We start from the raw sequence: 21,047 nt of genomic DNA on the forward strand, positions 1-21,047 counted from the left end.
AGTAGGAAGCACCAGGAATCTGTGTTCTAGCATAGAAAACTATTGTGGTGATAGAATCTATTACTATGTAACTACTTTGAAACTGGGTTCTATTAAAGTTTTGCACCTTCCAAATAAGTCTTGAAATGGCAGTTAACTGTAGTCAGTATCAGGTGTTAGCACAGTAGTAGCTATGCATCAGCCAACTTAAACTCCATCACCTCCATCACACAAGTTTATGGCAAGCATAGTAGGAGGGGAGGAGGGGGAGGGGAGGGAGAGAGGGAGAGGGGGAGGGGAGGGAGAGAGGGAGGGAGAGAGGGAGGGAGAGAGAGAGGGAGAGAGAGGGAGAGAGGGGGGAGGGAGGGAGGGAGAGAGGGAGGGAGGGAGGGGGAGGGGGAGAGGGAGAGAGAGAGAGAGAGAGAGAGAGAGAGAGAGAGAGACACTGATTGACTCTGACTTTTTCCTCAAAATATCTGATTACAAGTGTGGACAGAGAGGTGGGAAGCCATTGTTACACTTCCACCCACTGTTACAAGGCCATTCCCTCCTGCTGAAGTGACTGTCATAAGATTCAAAGGCTATAGCCCTTTTTAACCTTAAATTTTCTTGTGAACCCCTTTGGAAAGCTGTACATTAAAGACTAGGACATTCAAAAGCAATTGTAAACTGGGCATAGCGGTACACACCTTTAATCCCAGAAGTCTGGGAGGCTGAGACAGGAAGATCTCCAGTCTCAGCAACTTAGCAAGATCTTATCTCAAAATTACAAAAAAAAAAAAAAAAAAGAAAGAAAGAAAGAAAGAAAAAAGAACTAAAGATACAGCTCCATGGTGGTTCAAACCCCAGTACCAAAAAAAAGAAATAAAAACAACAATAAAAACAAAGATGTGGAAAAAAGCAACAAATGCCATATAAAAAAAGAGAGAACAAAAATTATACCTGAATATCAACACCAATAAATAGAAGGCTTAAAAAGACGTACTTTTCTGGAGCTGAAATGTACAACAATGGAAATGAAAAATCCACTGGATGGATACTAAGGAAGATTTGAGAAGGCAGAAGAAAGAATCAGTGAAACTGATTTTAGGACAATGAAAATTATTGAGAATGAGGAACACAAAGAAGAGTGGAAATAAATGATCATACAATAAGGGATCTGTGCAACATCATCAAATAAACTAAGATATGCACTGTGAGAATGTCAAAGGAGAGGAGTGAGGATGTCAAAGGAGGAGAGAGAGAGAAGCAAAAAGAATATTTGAAGAACTAGCCGAAAACTTCCCAAACTAATGAAAGATATGAATAAAAATATTAGGAAAGCCAGGCATGATGGTGTGCCCTTATAATCCTAGATACTACAGAGGCTGAGGCATGAGAATCTCAAGTTCAAAGCCAGCCTGGGCAACACAGGGAGATTCCATCCCAAATAAAACAAAATATTCAGGAAGATCAAAAAACTAGAATATACACTCAGATTCACACTAAGACACATTATAATCAAACTTTCTTTTTTTTGGGGGGGGGGGTTCAGAATGTTTCTTTTTGGTTAAGCAGTCTAGCCATAAATCAGTTGTGGGCACATTATGTAGTTTTTAAGATCTGCTGATATTTAAATTAATTGGTTTTGTTCTAATTTATCTGGTACAAGCATACACTGGAGGTTTTGTTCATCTAACTAAAGAGACAAGCATGGCTAGTCATTCTCACAATTCATAGCAATTCTAAACAAAGCCTTCTGGGGGAAGTCAGAATTGTACCCCTTGCTTCAGGACCCCTAGGTCACACCTAGATTAAACAGATGAAAACTTTGAAAAGGCTTATAAGACTATGCCTCTTCTGAGGTAGGATTTAAACCCCTTTTTCTCCCCATTATGGAGTGACTTTCTGGAAAAGCACTTTGAAAACAGTACAGGACTATGCACAGATGAGAGGAAATACCTTGACTTGGGACCAGCAGGGCCAAAGAGTGAGTATATCATCCATAGTGAGAGATGTCCATTATGCTAAGCATGGACCATGACTGGCCTGGTGCTATAGAACTGCTGAATCTTCATAGATGAGGACACTGAGGCTCTAAGTCACATTGAGGGTAGGTGACAGGGCTAAGTTCAGGTTTGCAGGTACAGCCTTTCAAGCTAGAAAACTCTGGAGACCTGACATGTCCTAGAGAATGGATTATGCCCCCTTTATCTAAGACTGATAGGGGATTTAAGATCTAGTCACATACAACAGCACTCAAGAAAAAAAATTTTAAAAATTTTTATAATATTGGAATCTTTGTTTGAAAACTATATTCTGTGTAAATTTGATCTTAGAAAACTAGAGTATGGCCACTGATGGATGTGGGTTGTTTGGGGCCTGTAGGGTTCCTAGAGCACTATTTGAAGGCCACTTATCCAGTAGGTTGGCACTTACTGTGAAAAGTTCAGGGGGTGCCATGATGCTTAAGGCTCTGGTTTTGGGTTTGAAGGAACAAAGTAGGATTGTGGCAGTCTCATTTATGAGTTGTTCAGTCTAGCGAAGAGCAGCAGGATTCCAGGCACTGGTGCTCTGGTCTCTCTCCAGTGTACCACCTGCCTTATTTCACCCTCTGGCCAGCAGCCATGGCCTGCCACTCATAGGGTAGAAAATTTATCTTCACCTCTAACAATCAAGTTTAATCTTTAAAGATATAGGTTACAAAGTTGAAAGCTGTGGTATCACTTTCTTTTTTTTTTTTTGCCCTTATAAAAGGTATCATCTGGTGCATTCCTGTATCAACAAAGATCCTTCAAGTTCAGATCCTGATATAGGATCAATAATAGGTCTGTACTTTGACCCAAAGCAGAGGCCTAGGAGATGATTTACAGCGGAATCATCAAACGGACATCCTTCTCATAGATGTCAGGGATCATTCCCATTGGGGAGCTGACCATGTGTATAGTATTCTTGCCAAACAGCTGTAACTCATAATGGATGAGTTGCTCCCAAAAGCCAGCATTGGGTCGGATGATGGGCCGGCATGACTTGGTCCATGTGTGGGCATCCAGCAGGGACACGGCATGGTACTTCATGAGGTAGGTAAGGCACAAAGTGGCTGAGCGGCTCACGCCAGCGGCACAGTGTAGCAGTGTACAGCCCTGCTTCATTTCCACACTGTGGATGTGGTCGGTAATGGGGTCAAAGAAGTCATAGAGCTTGGAGATGGGTGCGTCAGCCACAGGCACCTGTGTATACTGGATATCCTCATAGATGGTATTTACCACCTCTACTGAGACATTGATGACTGAAGTGACCTGGTTGCTGGACAGCAAGAGCTTGTTGTTGGCAGCTACACCATTGCTGACGTACAGGCTTCTGGTGATCTGTGAGAGGCCGCTGATTGTCGGCTGCCGGAACTGAACTGGGTGCTGTCATCAAGGCGGTGGGTCAGCAGTTGGTGACACATGAGGCCTGCATTTTTCTAAGCTGTGTCCCTGGAAAACTTAAAAGGATGTTGTGATCTGGATGTGGTGGCACAGGTCCATAATCTCAGCAACTGGAGAGGGTGAGGCAGAAGGACTGCAAATTCAAGGCCAGTCTCAGCAATTTAGCTAGATCCTGTCTCAAAACAAAAGGGCTGGAGGTGTGGCTTAGGGGTAGAAGGCCTCTGGGTTCAATCCCCACTACCATAAAAAATAAAATAAGAATTTTGTGAAAATTTAAAGGAGATAATCCAGGTAGTGTTGAATATAAAGCCTGGCACCGAATGAGCACTTTAAAAATGATAACTATTTCTTCTTGCTGTTGTTAGTGGAGTTAAAAAGTGAGGCATTTCCTCCAAATCAGCCCACCCATCAGTTCTCCAGCCTTCACCTCGTGTGTCTCAACACCCTCTCTCCAGTAGGAGTACAAGGGGGTTCGTTCATGAAGAAGTGGCACCGATTATCCCCAGCCAAGGTTCTCAAAACTATAATCAAACTTTCAAAGACAAAGAAAATCTTGAAAGGAGTGAAAGAAAAGCAACTTGTCATATGTAAGATTCTCAAGAAAACTATAAGCACATTTCTCTCATCAGAAATTTTGGAGGCCAAAGACAGTAAGCCAACATATTAAAAGTCTTAAAGAAACAAACACACACAAAAAAATCCTCTATCTGGAGAAATTAAGATAGTTCCAGATTAATAAAAACTGAGGAAGTTCATCACTACCAGACTTGCTATGAAAATTACAGGAACTCCTGCAAGTTGAAATGAAAGGACACTACACAAAACTAAAAAAGTTACCTGAAGAAATAAAGAGCTGAATAAAAGCAAATTTATGGGCATTTATAAAATCTAATATTTTATATAATAATAATGTATATATTATTGTATGACTTAAGAGACTAATACATTTTTTATTATTAGTCTAAAAAGTGGTCCTAGTGTAATTTTGATATGTAACTCTACATTTTGTTTTCTACATAATTTAAGAGAATGGATTTAAAAGAATTATTAGTTTATGTTTGGGGGCACAAAATGCAAAAGATCCAATTCTGTGACATCAATCACCTAAAGGAGTGAGAATGTAGTTATAAAAAAGCAATGTGTTGTTGTATGCACTGGAGTTAAGCTGGTACACATTCAATCAAAAAGTTAAAATGTCATTATTTAAACATAATTCCCATGGCATCACAAAGAAAAGAGTTACAGAATATACAAAAGAGGAAAATTAACAATTAACTAAACACAAAAAAAGACAGTAATGCAGAAAAATGAGGGACAAAATAAGCAAAACAGGATATTTAAAAAAACAGAAAAATTATAGAACTTCCTCTATACCAATAATTACTTTAAATGAATTAAGCTCTCCAATCAAAGGACAGAGATTGGTAGCTTTTATTTTAAAAAAATCCAACTACATATTGTTTATGCTAGAATCACTTTAGATTAAAGATATTAAAAGATTGAAATCAAATAGTAAAGACACTCCATACAAACAGTAACTATAAGAGAGAAGAGAGGGGCCATACTAATACCAGAAAAAAAAAAAAGACTTGAATCAAAAAAGGTTATGAGAGATAAAGAAGTACATATATATTAAAGAGGTTCAATACGAAAGATATAAAAATTACAAATATTTATGTACCTAATAAGAGACCTTAAAATATATAAAGCCAAAACTGGCAGAATTAAAAGGAGAAATGGTTCATAATTATAGTTGATGGAATCAATACCCTCCTCTGTAACAGAACAACCAGACAGAGTAAGGAAATACAGGACTTAACACAATAAACTGACTAGATCTAACACATTTATACAACATTACAACACTGTATCCAACAACAGCATACACATTCTTCTCAAGAGTACAGAGGACAAGTTCCAGGTTAGACTAATTGTTAAGCCACAAATTAAGTCAAAATGTGTCATAAACATACAATAGAATAATATTCAGCCTTAGAAAGGAAGGACATTCTGACGACACAGATTAACCATAAGGACATTATACTAAGTGAAATAAGTCAATCACAAAAAAAGATAACATATGATTCCACTCACATGAGGTAATTAAAGGAGTCATATTCAGAATGACAGAAAGTAGAATGGTGGGTTTCCAGGAGTTGGGGGTCAGGGGAAAATCAGGAGTTATTGGTTAATGGATACAGAGTTTCAGGGGTTTTTTTGTTTTGTTTTGTTTTAATATTTTTAGTTGTAGTTGGATACAATACCTTCATTTTGTGTATTTATTTTTTATGTGGTGCTAAGGATCCAACCCAGGGCCTCATAGATGCTAGGCAAGCGCTCTGGCCCCAGAGTTTCAGTTTTATAAGATAAAAAGAGTTCTGGAGATGGAAGATAATGGTTCCACAGCATTACACAAATATTTCATACCATAACTTTAAAAATAGTCAGATGTAAGGTTTATGTTAGGTGTATTACATAATTAAAAATACTAGAAAACAATTATAAATACTCAGATTTAGAAATACTTAAAAATTTTTGTCAGATGACTTTCCTGTTTTGTTAAAACTTTTCCCCAATTCCTTCTTCTATGAGTTATCAAATAATTTTTCTTCCCCTACTGGTAAAGAGCAAAAAGCAATCATCTGTTTCATAACAATGAAGCCAAACTTCAAACTTACAAACCACATTTGCTTTCTATTTGAAACTGCATGAACCACTACTTCTAAGTCTTTTACTGTGCCAGTCAGCTTCTGTTTACCTTCTTAACAAAAAGCTTGAACCTCATTCTAGTTATCTGATATGTATTATGTCGTTTAGCCTATATTTTCATAGGGATCACTACGTAAAGTGCATGGGAATTACATAACAAAGTTTACCTAAATCTGATTTCCTGCATAGTTCCTAAAAAAAAAAAAAATGTAGGTTACCACAACTGTGTGGTATATCTCTGCTGCCCTCTACAGGAATGATTCTTAGATGACAATGATAAAACAAACTGAAAATCCAGGCAGCAGCACTGTCAACCAACATGGAAAGTCACATCCATAATCAGCTACATTTGTTAAGTATGTTAAAAGACAGTAGTACAGAGAAGTTACTGCCATGGACTTTAGTTCCTTCCATGCTTTCCTTCAAGTAATTCACATGTTACATTCCAAGGAATATAACACAAATCGTTAAACAGAATTTGGCATCAGACTTCATAAATTAAAATCACACTCTGCCATTTACTAGCTGTGCCTCCGTTCCCTCATCTTTCAAAAGGGCTTAATAGTAATATTTACCTCATATATTCGACACTTAGAAAAGTGGTTAACACAGTAAGAACTCACGGTATGGTTAGTAATCTTATTATTGCTATTAGTATTACTTGACACTACAGCAAAATGGTTAGAACCAAAGCTCAGAAGCTAGAATGCCTGAATTAGAATCCTGTATTAGTTAGTATTAGTAGTTTAAAACACAATGAAAATTATTTAATTATCCCCCTCAGAATTCTCATCTGGAAAATAGGGAGGATAAAAACAGCTCCCACCTCACAGAGTTATTTAATGGTAATTAAAAATAGATAAACAGGGCTGGAGATATGGCTCAAGCAGTAACGCACTCGCCTGGCATGCGTGGCGCGCTGGGTTCAATCCTCAGCACCACGTAAAATAAAATAAAGATGTTGTGTCCACCGAAAACTGAAAAATAAATATTAAAAAATTCTCTCTCTCTTCTCTCCCCCCCAAAAAAAGTAGATAAACAAAAATAAATAATTACCAAGTCCAAGGAAAACAAAAAGTTGTGAGAGAAAAATAATAATTGAAAGATCAACAGAAAATTTTAGATCATGGCATGCTTCTTAGCCTGCTTACAAATAATTAATTCCAGAACAGATAAGAAGGCATGAATACAAAGATAAGAACAATTAAGGAAACACCACCAAAGGCTCAAAATAAAGCACAAGTAACTTGCCCTAGAGACAATGAAGTAATATTTCCAAAACTTCAAAGAAAAATTATTCTCAATCAAAAATTCTGTACAAGTTTTCAATTATATACCAATGTATGATAAAAACATCTTCAGACATGCATTCTCAAAAATATTATCTTCTGTAAATCATTTCTGAAAGCCACTGGAAGATGTGTTCAACCAAGGCAAGGATGAAAACATAAAATATAGGATAAAAATGGAGCTCTACACAGGAGAGAAGTAAATAAATTTCTTGAATAGTGGTAAAAGGACACATCAGGTTGACAATGTCCACAAAACAAAGACGACACTAAGTTCAAATTGGAGCACATTGGAGGTTGTGGGTGGGCATTCTCCAAGAAAATGGAATTGATAGAATGCCTGTTATTTCTGAAATGCTTAACAACAAAGCAGTAAACAGATGGTCTCAAACTAAAAAGTTTCTTCTCAGCCAAAGAAACAATCTGTGAGGTGAATAAAAAACCTACATCTTGGGAGCAAATCTTTAACCCTCACATCAGAAACAGCACTAATCTCTAGGGTGTATAAAGAACTCAAAAAGCTAAACACCAAAAAAACAAATAATCCCAATCAATAAATGGGCCAACGACCTGAAGAGACACTTCTCAGAAGAGGATATACAAATCAACAAATTTATGAAAAAATGTTCATCATCGCTAGCAATTAGAGAAAAGCAAATCAAATTCTCACTCCAGTCAGAATAGCAGCTGTCAAGAACAGAAACAACAATAAGTGTTGATGAGGATGTGGGGAAAAAGGTACACTTATACATTGCTGGTGGGACTGCAAATTGGTGCAGCCAATATGGAAGGCAGTATAGAGATTTCTTGGAAAATTGGGAATGGAACCACTATTTGACCCAGTTATCCCACTCCTTGGTCTGTACCCAAAGAACTTAAAAACAGTGTACTACAGGGACACAGCTATATCAATGTTTGTAGCAGCACAATTCACAATACCTAAACTGTGGAACCAACCTAGATGCCTTTCAATAGATGAATGGATAAAAAAAAATGTGGCATATATACACAATGGAATATTACTCAGCAATAAAGGAGAATAAAATCATGGCATTTGCAGGTAAATGGATGGAGCTAGAGAAGATAATGCTAAGTGAAGTTAGCCAATCCCAAAAAAACAAATGCTGAATGTTTTCTCTGATATAAGGAGGCTGATTCATAGTGGGGTAGGGAGGAGGAGATGGGAGGAAAAGACAAACTCTAGATAGGGCAAAGGGGTGGAACGAGAAGGGAGGGGGCATGGGGTTAGAAATGATGGTCGAATGTGAAGGACATTTTTATCCAAAGTACATGTATAAAGACACAAATTGGTGTGAAATATGGAAAATTGTGCTCTATATGTGTAATAAGAATTGTAATACATTCCACTGTCATATATAAATTTTAAAAATTAATTAAAAATTGAAAAAAACAAATAAATAAAATATTTAATGGTAATTAAAAGTATAAAAACAAAAATAAACAAATAAATACCAAGCCCAAGGAAAACAAAAAGTTGTGAAAGAAAAATAATATTCACATTTTTAATATCATGTATCAATATTATTGATTCACAATTGTGTAAATACTGAATAGAGTAGTATCTAACCCAACCTTGATATATTTGTACTGAGTAGGATAATGGAAGTACAGAAAACTTTCAGTAAATTTCAGATGGAAGTGAGATGAGAGTTGAAAAGACAGCTCAGTATTTATCCATGTTTAGAAGTATAATATAAGTGTATTATTTGGATATAAAGTGGTTAAGACAAAAAAATCCAGTAGATTCAAAAGACTCTGAGAAGACACCTAAAGGCTCTAATGAGCAAATGTTGTAAACAAAATAAAACTTTTTGAAATACTTTCTTCTTACCTTAGGAAGCTCAGATAGTCTCTCATCACTTGTCAAAGAATGACTACTTGCACAAGAGGCACAATCTGAGATTTCTACAGCACCCTTACCATCTTCCCATTCATTATATTCACTAGCATCTTCCCTGTCACTGTCGATCTCCCAGTCAATAAACTGTAATTCATCTAAAAGATACAATTTTAAAACATTTTTTAGTCTATTTCACATTTTTCAGTACCTAATACATCCATGTTACTGGGTGATTTTTTTAAAAAATATATTGATAGTAAAAAGTAGATTTCTACTCTTTTCTCCAGTGACTGTCCCTCAGACTCACAAGTTGTTGGGATTACATATGTGTACCACTAAGCCCAGCTTTTTATTGTTTTTCAATACTTACAATTTCTCCAGCAGGTTCAAGAAAATATGATATATATGTTATTTTTTTCAGCTTTCTCACATATCTTAACTGTTCTCACTTAACATAATGAAGAGTTTTTCTTTTACCACTAAGGAATGAATATCCCCATTCTTTTCTACAATTTAGTATTCCACTGCACAACTGAACAATAGCCTATTTAAATCATCTACTAGAAATGATTTTTCAAATGTCTCCACCCAATAACTTTTTCTGTAGATTTCTTTCATCAATAAGGAAACAAATAAATTCAGCATTTAGTTTACTTCATAAGCATTAACTAGATGCTACTTTTGTAAAATTTTAAGTCTGAAAGCTAAATTATTTTCATATATTAAACAACCAAATATACTGATTCTAATCTGCTATGCTTAAATAAATGAAAGCAGTTATTAAAGATGAATAATTTTTGAGGGATGATACATAAACTTTTCCTACAATACAAAGAATGATACTCCTTAATAGTTACTTCAGCAACTCAGAAGGGTAATAAAATATCATGATCCTATTTTGTAGGTCTGATAGTAATAATTACACTTCCAGTAAAGTGAAGTAATATTGAAAAGAAAAAACGTACTATCTTTAATACCTGGATGGGCCTAAAAATTTAAAAAAGACAGAAAATTTAAGCTAAAGTTAAAATATGAGATAAACAAAACAAAGTCTTTAACATGATACTGTTATTCCAGAAGCACAGTGAAAATCCATTATAATCATTAGAAAATACTAAAGTTTGGGGTGAGTTGTGTCTCTAGTAACTTAAGAAATTCTGCCAAAGTCATGTCCAATTCAAATGAAGAAGGGGAATTTTTTAAGAGAAAAACATTTTTTAAATTTAAACTTTTGTTTTTTCTTCTTAACCCCAATTCTGGCCTGTACAGACTAAAGTCTCTTGACTGTATGGCTAAAAAAAGGTCTAGGAATACTAAAGGTTATGAAGCCATCACACAGCAAAGAAGTCAGACATCTCTGGGTCTGAATATCAACTGGCACACTTATTGTGGGACTGGGGCAGTGACTTGACTTTTCAAAGTTCCAAATTTCTTCTATAAAATGAGGGTACTTCTTAGCTTGCAGGATATAGTATATAGGAAAGAAAATAACATATATAATGCCCAGTCAAGTGTCTGGGACAACATAATATCTTGACAAATGGAATAGCTGTCATTCACTAAAGGTAAAAAAAGAAAGACAGATTGGGGAATATGAGAAAAGAGAAGCAGAGGGGAAAGACAGAAATGTCCAGCAGCTGCAAACATGACTGCATACACTCCAAGGATAATTTACTTGTTATCTACAATTCAACTTTATATGAAAATTCAACAATATATTAACTCATTTTGAAGTAATCAGCCCAAGGAACCTCTCCATTTTATGAATAGAGTTTTGGAAACTACCAAATACTTCTTTTAATACAAGAAGACAACATAATTTTTTATTTTTAATGCCAGTTTTAAGATATAATTCATATACCATTACTATTTATCTAAGAAAAGCATACATTTGTCAATACTGAAATTATGTTCTAAAGTATGTGAATAAAAGCAACATAATTTCAATTAATATGCTTGAATTAATAATATAAGCACTATCAGCTTATGTATAAACTTGAAATATCACTTCACCTGAGAACTACTAAAATATCAAGGGTTGTCACCAAAATGGCATACAAAATGTTCAAACCACCATACAAAATGTTTAATCACCTGCCAGAGAGGCTGTTCATCCAAACCTAACCTTGACTAAGTATCTAACATGAACTATCAGAGTTAAAAGTCACAAGTTATTTTGAAAGCATTAAGATTTTTAAATACTCCAGATTTTTAAATTTGCAAAAGGACATAATTTCCATAATAGCACAAATATGGTTATCAATTAGAGGTGATATTATACTACAGAGGACCAACATATTTAGTTGTCAAAAACTGGGGGTAGAGGGTACTACTGTGATCCAGTGGGTAGAGGCCAGGGATGTTTCAAAACACCCTACATAATATGCATAGGAAATTTCTCCTTATAGCAGAATTACCTGGCTCCAAATGGCAATGGTATCAAGGTTGAGAAACCTTGTTTTTAAACAAACTAAAACATGATGCAGTATAAAAGGCCATCAGAACAGAAATTTGATGTTATACTTCTACCACACATTGGTTGTCACAGTATTTATTCAATGTTAATAAGTGAGCAAGAAGGTAGCATGGGTGTAGCATTATGTGGGAGTTGAGAGAACTGGTTTTAGCATCAAAGAGACTGAAATTAAATTCCAACCAATTCTGATAGGTCTAAGCCTAACTTGTGAACTGTCAAAATAATACCAGTAATATCTATCTCTTAGACTTATAAGAAATATTAAAAGAGAAAATGTTTTTAAAGATGTTATCAAAGAGGCTAGGTCTATTAATAATAAATATAAAAAAGAACGTTTCTTCCAATATTGAACCCAGTATTTAATAGAAACTCAATTTCTTACAAAATTAGCAATTTACCTTCACTGGCCCCATCTTCTGGACATAAAATATTCCTGTTATGGAACTTATTTATTATAGAGCCATGTTCATTAGCTCTCTGTGATTTAGGAAGTGTTTTGTCTTCATCTGACAGATCACTTCCACTGGAACTCCATGTTATATCTGTCAGCTCATTGGTATTCTTAGATGTGGTAATTTCTGTTAAAGAAAAAGAAAATACATAAATATAATCATATGGTTATTTATTAGAATAATATTTTGTGCATGCTACTTTGCCAAAGTCTCAACATACAAAACTCTGATGAAAATAAAAACAATGACTTATAACAAATCTTGCTGCCTAAAGCTCCATGTACAACTTCAAAAAGACTTTGCATTAAATCCAAGTTACAAGAAAAAGAAGTAAAACTTTTGAGGTAAGTTATAAAGACAAATTATGAAAGGAGCACAAAAGAAAACTGGAAAAGTAAGAGTTGAAGTAACAGCATAGAATAGTTTATGAAACTACAAGTGAAAAAGCACAAAACAAGGCCCAAACCACAAAACCAATATATATGAATAATAAAAATGTGTGCTTCCCATGCCATGAAAGAACCCTGGTAGCATTAGAGTGCTTAAAAACTTTTGCATGTAATTAATTTTTTTATTTTGAAATAGTAGATTCATAGTTTAAAGAAAGAGTATAGAGACCCTTTATATCTTCCAATGGCAAAATCTTGTAAAACTGTAGTATAATATCACATCCCGGATATTGACACAGATCAAGTCAAAATTAATTAAGATGCCCTGGGTTAATTTACCATAGCCATAACTCTTCCCTCTCTGACACATTAATCCTGACCCCTGGCAACCACTAATCAGTTTTGCATTTCTAATGTTTATTATCATTTAATTATGTTATACAAATGAAATCAGTCCTTTTAGGACTGTTTTTCCCCCCACTCAGCATAATACTCAAGACATTCATCAAAATAATTTTGTGTACAAATAGTTACTTTCTTTTTATTACTAAATAAGATTCCACGGTATGAATATACCATAGTTTATTTAATCATTTACCCACTGAGGATATATGTATTATTTCCAATTTAGGGCTATGATGAATAAAGTAGCTTATAAACATCTGTACATAAGATTTTATATGAATGTAATTTTCATCTTCTGAGATAAATACCTAAGAGTACAATTCCTGGGTAGTATAATACTTGCATGTTTACTCTTGTAAGGAGTAAACATGCCAAAGTGTTTTCCAGAGAAGCTGAAAGTTTTATAGTCCACTATCAATTAGTGGACTAACTCTCCACATGAGGCCTCATTAGCAGCTGGTGTTTTTACCCCTTTTTATTTTAGTCATTGTGATAGATGGAACACCTAGAAGGAGTGGGGCTACTGTATCTTTATAGAATCACAAGTCAACAGCAAACTTTTCTGATATTGATCAGAAAAGAAATATGCAACTAATAAAAACCATTCATTATATTCATAACTGTAGCTATAATGCTAAAACTATTATTCTATCTTATCCCACATTTTATGGAATTTGTGAAAATTTCAAAGTTCAATTTCAAAGTCATTTCAATATTCTATAGGATAAAAGACATTTATTTATAATTTATGTTTTACAGAAAAGGAAATTAGGCTTAGATGTTAAGTGGTTTCGTTTAATGCATATGTATAGAACCAATGTGATAAAGTAAACCATAAGAAAGAAAAAAAGAAATAGCATAGTCCTGTCCTAAAAAAAAAATGTGATCTCAAAATAGTAGTCATGAAAATACAAATTAAATATTATGCTAGAGGTATGCTGTAACATAATGGTGGCATACACACAAAAAAATTTTCCACTCCTATTGATCAGGATAGGAAGACTCACTGAAAACCTCATGTCAAGAAAAACAGCACTTACAAATGTCAAAAACAAAATAATCAACATTTACTAAACACTTTATGCCATAAAAATCTAGAATTACTGAAGTAGCCTATTCTTCAAAGTATAAAAGGAAAAATAAACATTCTGAATTGCCTAAGACTGCATATCTATTTAAATATAAATAACTAATAAAACTAAACTATGTACTTGTCTGCAAAAGACAACACCAATCACATTATGCATCTGAAAAACTAAACAAAAAAGTAAAATGATCATAATCTGCATATTATAAAACAATTACAAAAATAAAGAAACCAACTGAAAAACTACTACCAAAATTAAGGAAATGCAATAAAGGTAGCAAAGTACAAAACATTATACAGAAACCAAATTCAAAACAGTAGTTAATAAACATCAAATATGTAAAAGAAAATTAAAAGGCACATAAAATCTAAATGAAGGAAATTTTTCAGACTTCCAAAGAATTTATAAAAGAAGACTAGAACAAATGGAAAGATACTTACTGAGACTTGGTATCTAATCACAAATAAATGGTCTCCTAGTGCTGTTTCATTGTGCACAGATAAGGCTAAGCATCTTTTCATGTGTTTGGATATTTGCTTTACTGCAAGAAGCTCATTCATAATCTTTATTTTTATAAGAGTTATCTCCCTCCAGATTAATTCCTAATGTTTTCTTTGCTATGAAGATCAGTCTTTGTACTATAAAGTACAAGTAACCCTCCTTTTGTTTTTCTGGATTTTACATTGTGTATATAATTTGCAATTTTTGCCACAAAGTTCCCAATTCCCTTTTTTTAAAAGAAAAATTATTTTTTAGTTGTAGTTGGACACAATACCTTTATTTTATTTATTTATTTTTATGTGGTGCTGAGGATTGAACTCAGGGCCTCCAACATGCAAGGCGAGTGCTCTACCACTGAGCGACAACCCCAGCAACCCCCCTTTTTTTTTCTTAAATATTTTTTTAGTTGTAGATAAACACAGTACATTTATTTATTTATTTATTTATTTATTTATTTATTTATTTAATGTGGTGCAGAGGATCGAACCCAGTGCCTCAAGCATGCAAGGCAAGTGCTTTACCACTGAGCCGCAACCCCAGCCCTTCCCCTTTTTATTTAGACAAATTTATCAACTTTCATTATTACTAGGTTGTAAACCGTTTAAAAGGGCTTCCCAAATGCAATGCTTCCTTTGTTCATCTGGTAGTTGTGGCTCAGATCCACACTCGGGCAGTCTAGCTTCTGAGTCCACATTCTTAACCATTACACGGATCTCCCAAGGCAGCTGGAGACCTGCAGTCTCTTTCATTATGAGCTTAGTGTGAGACTCCTAGAAAATATGTAATTGTCTGGTACTTTTCTATTAGAAGAGATAGTGTAATTAATAGCCATCTCATTCAAATTCTCAGTAACCAGGACTCTAGACTTATAAACTAAACTACATAAGTTACAGAGTTAAAACCACTATCAGGAATTTATTAGTCAGTAATTCATTTTACTTGCTGAAAAGGAACACCCTTGAGATTAAGGGCCATTTCCGTGAAATCTAGGAAGGATATTAAGCCGACTATGAAAACAGGCAGAAGTACTCATTTTCTTTGTTTCTTCATGGTTTGCTTTATCAGAGGGGTTCCTTCCTCATGATTTGCTGTATTGGAAGGATTCTGTAAAAATGTACTGAACGAAAAGAAATACATTTACAAACATTTCTGAGTAACCACTATGTGCTGGCACCTGATGGTCTATGCTGAATTATGTCTTCCAAAAATTCATCTGTTGAAGTCCTTACCTCCTTCCAGTGCCTCACACATGCTAGGCAAGTGCTCTGCCACTGAGTCACAACCCTGGCTCCTATGCCAGTTATTCTATGAAACAGTGTTTTATGAATTCTGAAGAAATGTTTTGGTATATTTTCTTTCTTTTTCCTATGTGTATTACTGGAGATGAAACCCAGAGCCTTACCCATGTTAGGGGAGCACTCTACCACTGAACTACATCCCCAACTCTTATTTTGATTTTATTTTAAATAGGGTCTCACTAAATTAACCAGGTTGGCCTCAAACATGCAATCCACCTGGCTTAGCCTCCAGAACAACTGGGATTAAAGTCTTACTCCTTCACGCCAGGCCTTCTTCTTCATATACATAAAAAAGAACCCTCTTAAGTGTTAGTAAAATATTATGGCTTAGAATGTTTAGTGTCTTCATCACAGAAAGTTATTCCATTCCCAGGAACTTTAGGCAGACTCTCACATAACTCTGCCATCAGACATATCAGCTATTGCTGCCATTAATTATCTGCTAAGTATGAGCCTCTGAGCTAAGTATTCATTCTATCTATTGTTTTTAACCTCACTTACTACTCACAATAATCAATGAGGCTCAATATTATGCCCATTTTCCAGATGCAGAAATTGAGGGTCAGAGCATTTAGCTTATTTTTCCATGATTACAGCCAGAACATAGTAAGATTTACTAAAGTCACAAGTTCATCTTCTTCATCTCCAGTAACTGACTGACTACAGTCAGTAACTACTGACCACAGTAGCAAAGCCAGAAGTCTATCTGATATATGTTCCTTCTTCTCCATTACCACAAACCCTAATTTTATTGGCAGCAACATGACTCTGTAAAAATCCCTAATTTCATTAACCTATCCCTGGTAGAGATTCTTTCCCAAAGAAAGGTAATGTTCACTCAGCAAAAATCCTTAGTACCCAAAAATTCAGCCTTGAGAATTCAGTTACCATCTCATGTTTGTAAGAACCAACCCCCATACTAAGGTTGCAAAAGGCAGAATCAGTTAGGCTCTCTGGATATCTTGTTGTAGGAGATAAATTCAACTCCTAGAATTTGAAAAGAGTTTCCTAATATCTATAGCTGGAAAGCTTCCCCAAACTGATTCACCAAGTAATAAGACATTGTTCATAGCCTAAAGCAGTGTAGTCCATATAGCACAGGTCCTAAGTTTATTTCCAACAAGATTTTTCTTTTTGATGTTTTTTAAACACAAATGTAGACTACCAAACTATGTAAGTAACAGAAAGAAAGCAAAGAATCACTAAAGAATGTATTGGCCTTACACCTTCTCTCTAAAGAAATCAAAAAAGTAGTATTACCTTTCTTTGGTTTTGGAACTAATTCAAGGTCCTTTTCTGAAAGAGTCACCTTTTCAGTTGTTGGTGTCTGCAGGCAAAATAACAGTAAAGTAATTTACATGACAATAGATTAAAAACCAACAATACTTTGTAAAATATTCAGTCTTAAATTATACTTTCCTTAATATATTCTTGTTTCCCTTTACTTATATTTGTAAGTATTGCCAAAGCACATACTCCTTATATTCTTTTTTTTTCTTAAATATTTTTAGTTGTAGATGGACATAATGCCTTTATTTATTTATATGTGGTGCTAAGGATCAAAGCCAGTGCCTCACATGTGATATGCAAGCACTCCACCACTGAGCCACAACCCCAACCCATTGCTTATATTCTTATAAACTTATTTTTTTCCAGAATAGAAACAGAGTTGACTGATCAAAACATTTCAAGTGCTGAGTGGCTTTGTTGAATGGCAGTGTGGATGTTTATGAGTGGATCGATGAGACATTTGATAACAGGTCAAAATGCAGATCTTTGTGAAGACCCTAATTGACAAGGCAATCATGTCAAGGCCAAGATCCAGGATAAAAAAAGGCATTCCCTTGACTAGCAGGGGCTCACCTCTAGAGGCAAGCAGCTGGAAGATGACTGTACTCTGACTACAACAATCCTCTGCACCTGATCCTTCATTTGAAGGGTAACAATTCATTCTTGTGTCTGTATTCACAATACACAGTGATAGCATTATGCTGCACTATAGCCATTTGCCCCAACTTAAGTTCAGAAATTGCCACTATCAGTCATAGCTCAATCTGTCCAAAATGTTAATAAAGTTTTGTTGTATTATCAACAAAAAAATTTCACATTAATATTCAATATTAATGTTCACATATATGACTCTGACACTTGAGGTCCTTATTACTGTTTGTCTCTACATTAGAGTTTATGATACCATTCCTCTATTTTGTAAGTTATAACTTGTACAAAAATTAACCAGAATCTCATAGACAAAAGGTTCTGAATATATGAACATTTCATAAGTATACTTCATGTAAAGTAGTATGTTCAATGGTTTCACTTCTGAAAACATTCTCAGTATGTATCCTCCATTTACAAACAAGTACAAAGGTTCTGCATAGCCTAACAAGGTGATACTAATTTGCCACAATTATTAAAGGAATTCAAGGAATGGGGGAAAAAATACTGCATCAATTATAATATATGGAAAAGAAAATAAGAAAGGGAATTCCAAAGAAATGTAATCACAGCAACATGAACACTGAGGAATCTTATCATTTACCCTTCTGCATTAGGGAAAACAATTTTACAGCTACTTTACCAGAGTCCTAGGAGTGTCCTGAAATCCTTCTCCACACTTAAGCCATGCTTCAGAGAGGGAGGCAACTGCTCCCACTGTCCTGAGACCTGTTCTGCACTGTAGTGGCTTCTCTTCTGGAAAGGATGGATACTCCATACACCAATTCCTTTTCCTCTGTGGAAATGATTTTTAAAGGAAAAAATATTTCAACTTCATTAAACATACATTAAGTTGTCAACTAGCAATTTAGAAACCCAAGAATGACAGTAATAAAGGCATAGTTTTTTAATGTCTCTGAATCTTCACATAAAGATAAAACAAATAGATAGCAAATCCAAAATGAACAGACAACATTTACTAGCAGTCAACAAAGTCCAAAATACAAGTGGGTGAGGACAAACTATCACCCCTCCAAAGTCCCAAATAACATCAGGGGTCAAAGTAGGCCCTGGGAACCTAGACATCCACAGTTCACCATGAAGTAGACCTGGCCTATTTCATTATTCACTAGGAAGCATAGCAGCCTGGGACTACTTGAATAAGCCATATCTCCTTGCTAAATAAGGGAAAAGCTGAAGAGAAATTAGGAGTAGAATCCACTCAGCTACACAGGAATAAGAGAGACTATAAAAAGGTCCAGGTAAAGCAGTGCATCTAGCAGAGCCAGTAGCATCAATGTAACAAGTAAAAAAAATGGCCATATGGCGCACCAAGCCAGACTGGAGGAGGAAGACGCCTGGTGCCAAGCCAGACAGGAGGAGGAAGATGCCTAGTGCCAAGCCAGACCAGAGGAGGAAGTCCGGCCCCGCCCCAAGTGCTAGCCAGGAGGAAGCCCATCAACCCTTAAAACCCATCAAAAGGGGTGCGGCTACCAGCACGGTTCTGCGGCTGATCCAGGTACCCTGATTCCAGGTACCCGGTTTCCAACTCCCCCACCCTTAGCTGCGATAACTCAAAATATTTCCCACAAGCTTTTGGGAGTTGTAGCTATCAACGTAAAACAACAACTGTACAGGCACCTGGTTTCTACCTCAGAGACTAGAGCAGGGAAGATACAACTGGAAGCTCATTTCCTTTCAAACTGGCTATGCCCATCACCCTGAATACAGAGGCTCAAGCTAGGAATAAACAACGCCACCTACTGGAAGCAAGGAAAACAGTGTTCTGACAGACTTTTTTTTTCTCTTTCTTTCTCTTTTCTTCTCTCTCTTCCACAACTTCAGCATATGTGAAACCAAGAACTGTGCATGAACAACCTAAATACCAAAGTAATATAATATAGAGGAATTGCATATACCCCACCTTCCCCCTATTTTTTTCTTTATTTCTGTCTTACTTTCCTTTTCCTTCTCTTATTTCTCTTTTCTTCCTTGTTATTTTTTTTCTTTTTTTTTTTCATTCGTATTCTCTCTATCCCACTTTCAATCTCCTAACCTTTGCTATCTATACATAGGGTAACTATCTAAATACAGATAGGAGGTCGAGTCTATACATTCTTCCATAAATTACCAGTCTATTGGTTAGAGTTCTCCAAAGGTGCTAAGTTAGTTTAACCTCATACCCTCACTCCTTTCCCTCCAAATATAACATCCTTTGTCTGAAATTAAGTTTTCTATATGCCACCAGATATGGTACGCCTTTTATGAAACTAATGGATATATTCTTAAGTAATAATTAAAACCAATATCTAAGTCTTAGAATCTAACTATAAATGTATTAGTAATGAAAACTTATGCTTAGATAATGTACTGCTGATATTGGGAACTGTTAACATTGTCTTTCTCCGAAAAAGACGGATTCTGGAGCTATACAAGAACAATACAAATATATAAAGGGAAAAACATTAGCACAACAGTTTCACAAAGCTAGAAAGAATCATGAGCAGTATGAAAAGACAAGGAAAGAAAAAACCACAAACAATACAGGTCAATTCAACATTAGATGAGGTAATATCTGCAGCTGATGGAATGTCAGACAAAGAGTTCAGGATATACAGGCTTCAGATGATCTGGAGTCTCAAGAAAGACATTATACAGCAAATTCAGACAATGAAAAATCACTTTGACAATGAATTACATAAACAAATCCAAGAAGCAAAAGATCAACCATATAGGGAGATAGAGGATAGAAAAAACAAACAAACAGAAATCCTGGAAATGCAGGAAACAATAAACCAAATTAAAAACTCAAATGAGAGTATTACCAGCAGAATAGAACACTTAGAAGATAGAACTTCAGACAACGAAGACAAAGTTTTTCAACTTGAAAAGAACATAGACAGCTCAGCGAGAATGTTAAGAAATCATGAGCAGAACATCCAAGAATTATGGGATAACATCAAGAAACCAAACCTAAGAGTTATTGGGAAACAAGAGGGTATAGAGGTCCAAACCAAGGGAATGAGCAATCTATTCAATGAAATAATACTAGAAAACTTCCCAGACTTAAAGAATGAAAAAGAAATCCAAATACTATAAGCCTACAGGACACCGAATGTACAAAATCATAAGAGAGCCACACCAAGACACATAATAATGAAGATGCCCAACATACAGAATAAGGAGAGAATCTTAAAAGCCACAAGAGAGAGGAAGCAGATTACATTTAGGGGTAAACCAATCAGGATAACA

At 35.3% G+C, this 21,047-nt stretch overlaps 2 protein-coding genes across 3 annotated transcripts in view; both read right to left on the bottom strand.

The window, feature by feature from the left end:
- The window catches only part of Spidr (scaffold protein involved in DNA repair), a 392,656-nt gene that overhangs the window by 341,793 nt on the left and 29,816 nt on the right, over positions 1-21,047 (bottom strand). Inside the window, exons 2-5 of one of the 2 annotated variants that reach the window (XM_026395186.2) lie at positions 18,439-18,591; positions 17,118-17,184; positions 12,123-12,302; positions 9,240-9,403 (exon numbers count right to left, since the gene is read on the bottom strand). In XM_026395186.2, coding sequence (XP_026250971.1) covers positions 9,240-9,403; positions 12,123-12,302; positions 17,118-17,184; positions 18,439-18,591 — 564 coding nt within the window. Of the gene's footprint in view, positions 1-9,239; positions 9,404-12,122; positions 12,303-17,117; positions 17,185-18,438; positions 18,592-21,047 lie in introns of those variants that run through there. The other variant, XM_026395187.2, reaches the window with a different exon arrangement.
- LOC113187427 (dual specificity protein phosphatase 18-like) lies at positions 2,682-6,174 on the bottom strand. The gene is made up of 3 exons (XM_026395202.2): positions 6,148-6,174; positions 2,830-3,371; positions 2,682-2,733 (listed from the first exon to the last, which is right to left on the bottom strand). The coding sequence occupies exons 1-3, from the start codon at positions 6,172-6,174 to the stop codon at positions 2,682-2,684; spliced, it is 621 nt and encodes a 206-aa protein (XP_026250987.2).

The sequence above is a fragment of the Urocitellus parryii genome, chromosome 7 (genome assembly GCF_045843805.1).
Source record: "Urocitellus parryii isolate mUroPar1 chromosome 7, mUroPar1.hap1, whole genome shotgun sequence".
Taxonomy (NCBI): domain Eukaryota; kingdom Metazoa; phylum Chordata; class Mammalia; order Rodentia; family Sciuridae; genus Urocitellus; species Urocitellus parryii.

Excerpts from the sequence above, each read along its gene's own strand:
- LOC113187427 (XM_026395202.2), bottom strand. The coding sequence starts at position 6,174 with ATGAGGTTCAAGCTTTTTGTTAAGAAG. Across the intron at positions 3,372-6,147 it reads TCAAGCTTTTTGTTAAGAAG|CACCCAGTTCAGTTCCGGCA; the intron begins GTAAACAGAAGC and ends CCTTGATGACAG. Across the intron at positions 2,734-2,829 it reads GTCCGTTTGATGATTCCGCT|GAATGCACCAGATGATACCT; the intron begins GTAAATCATCTC and ends TTGTTGATACAG.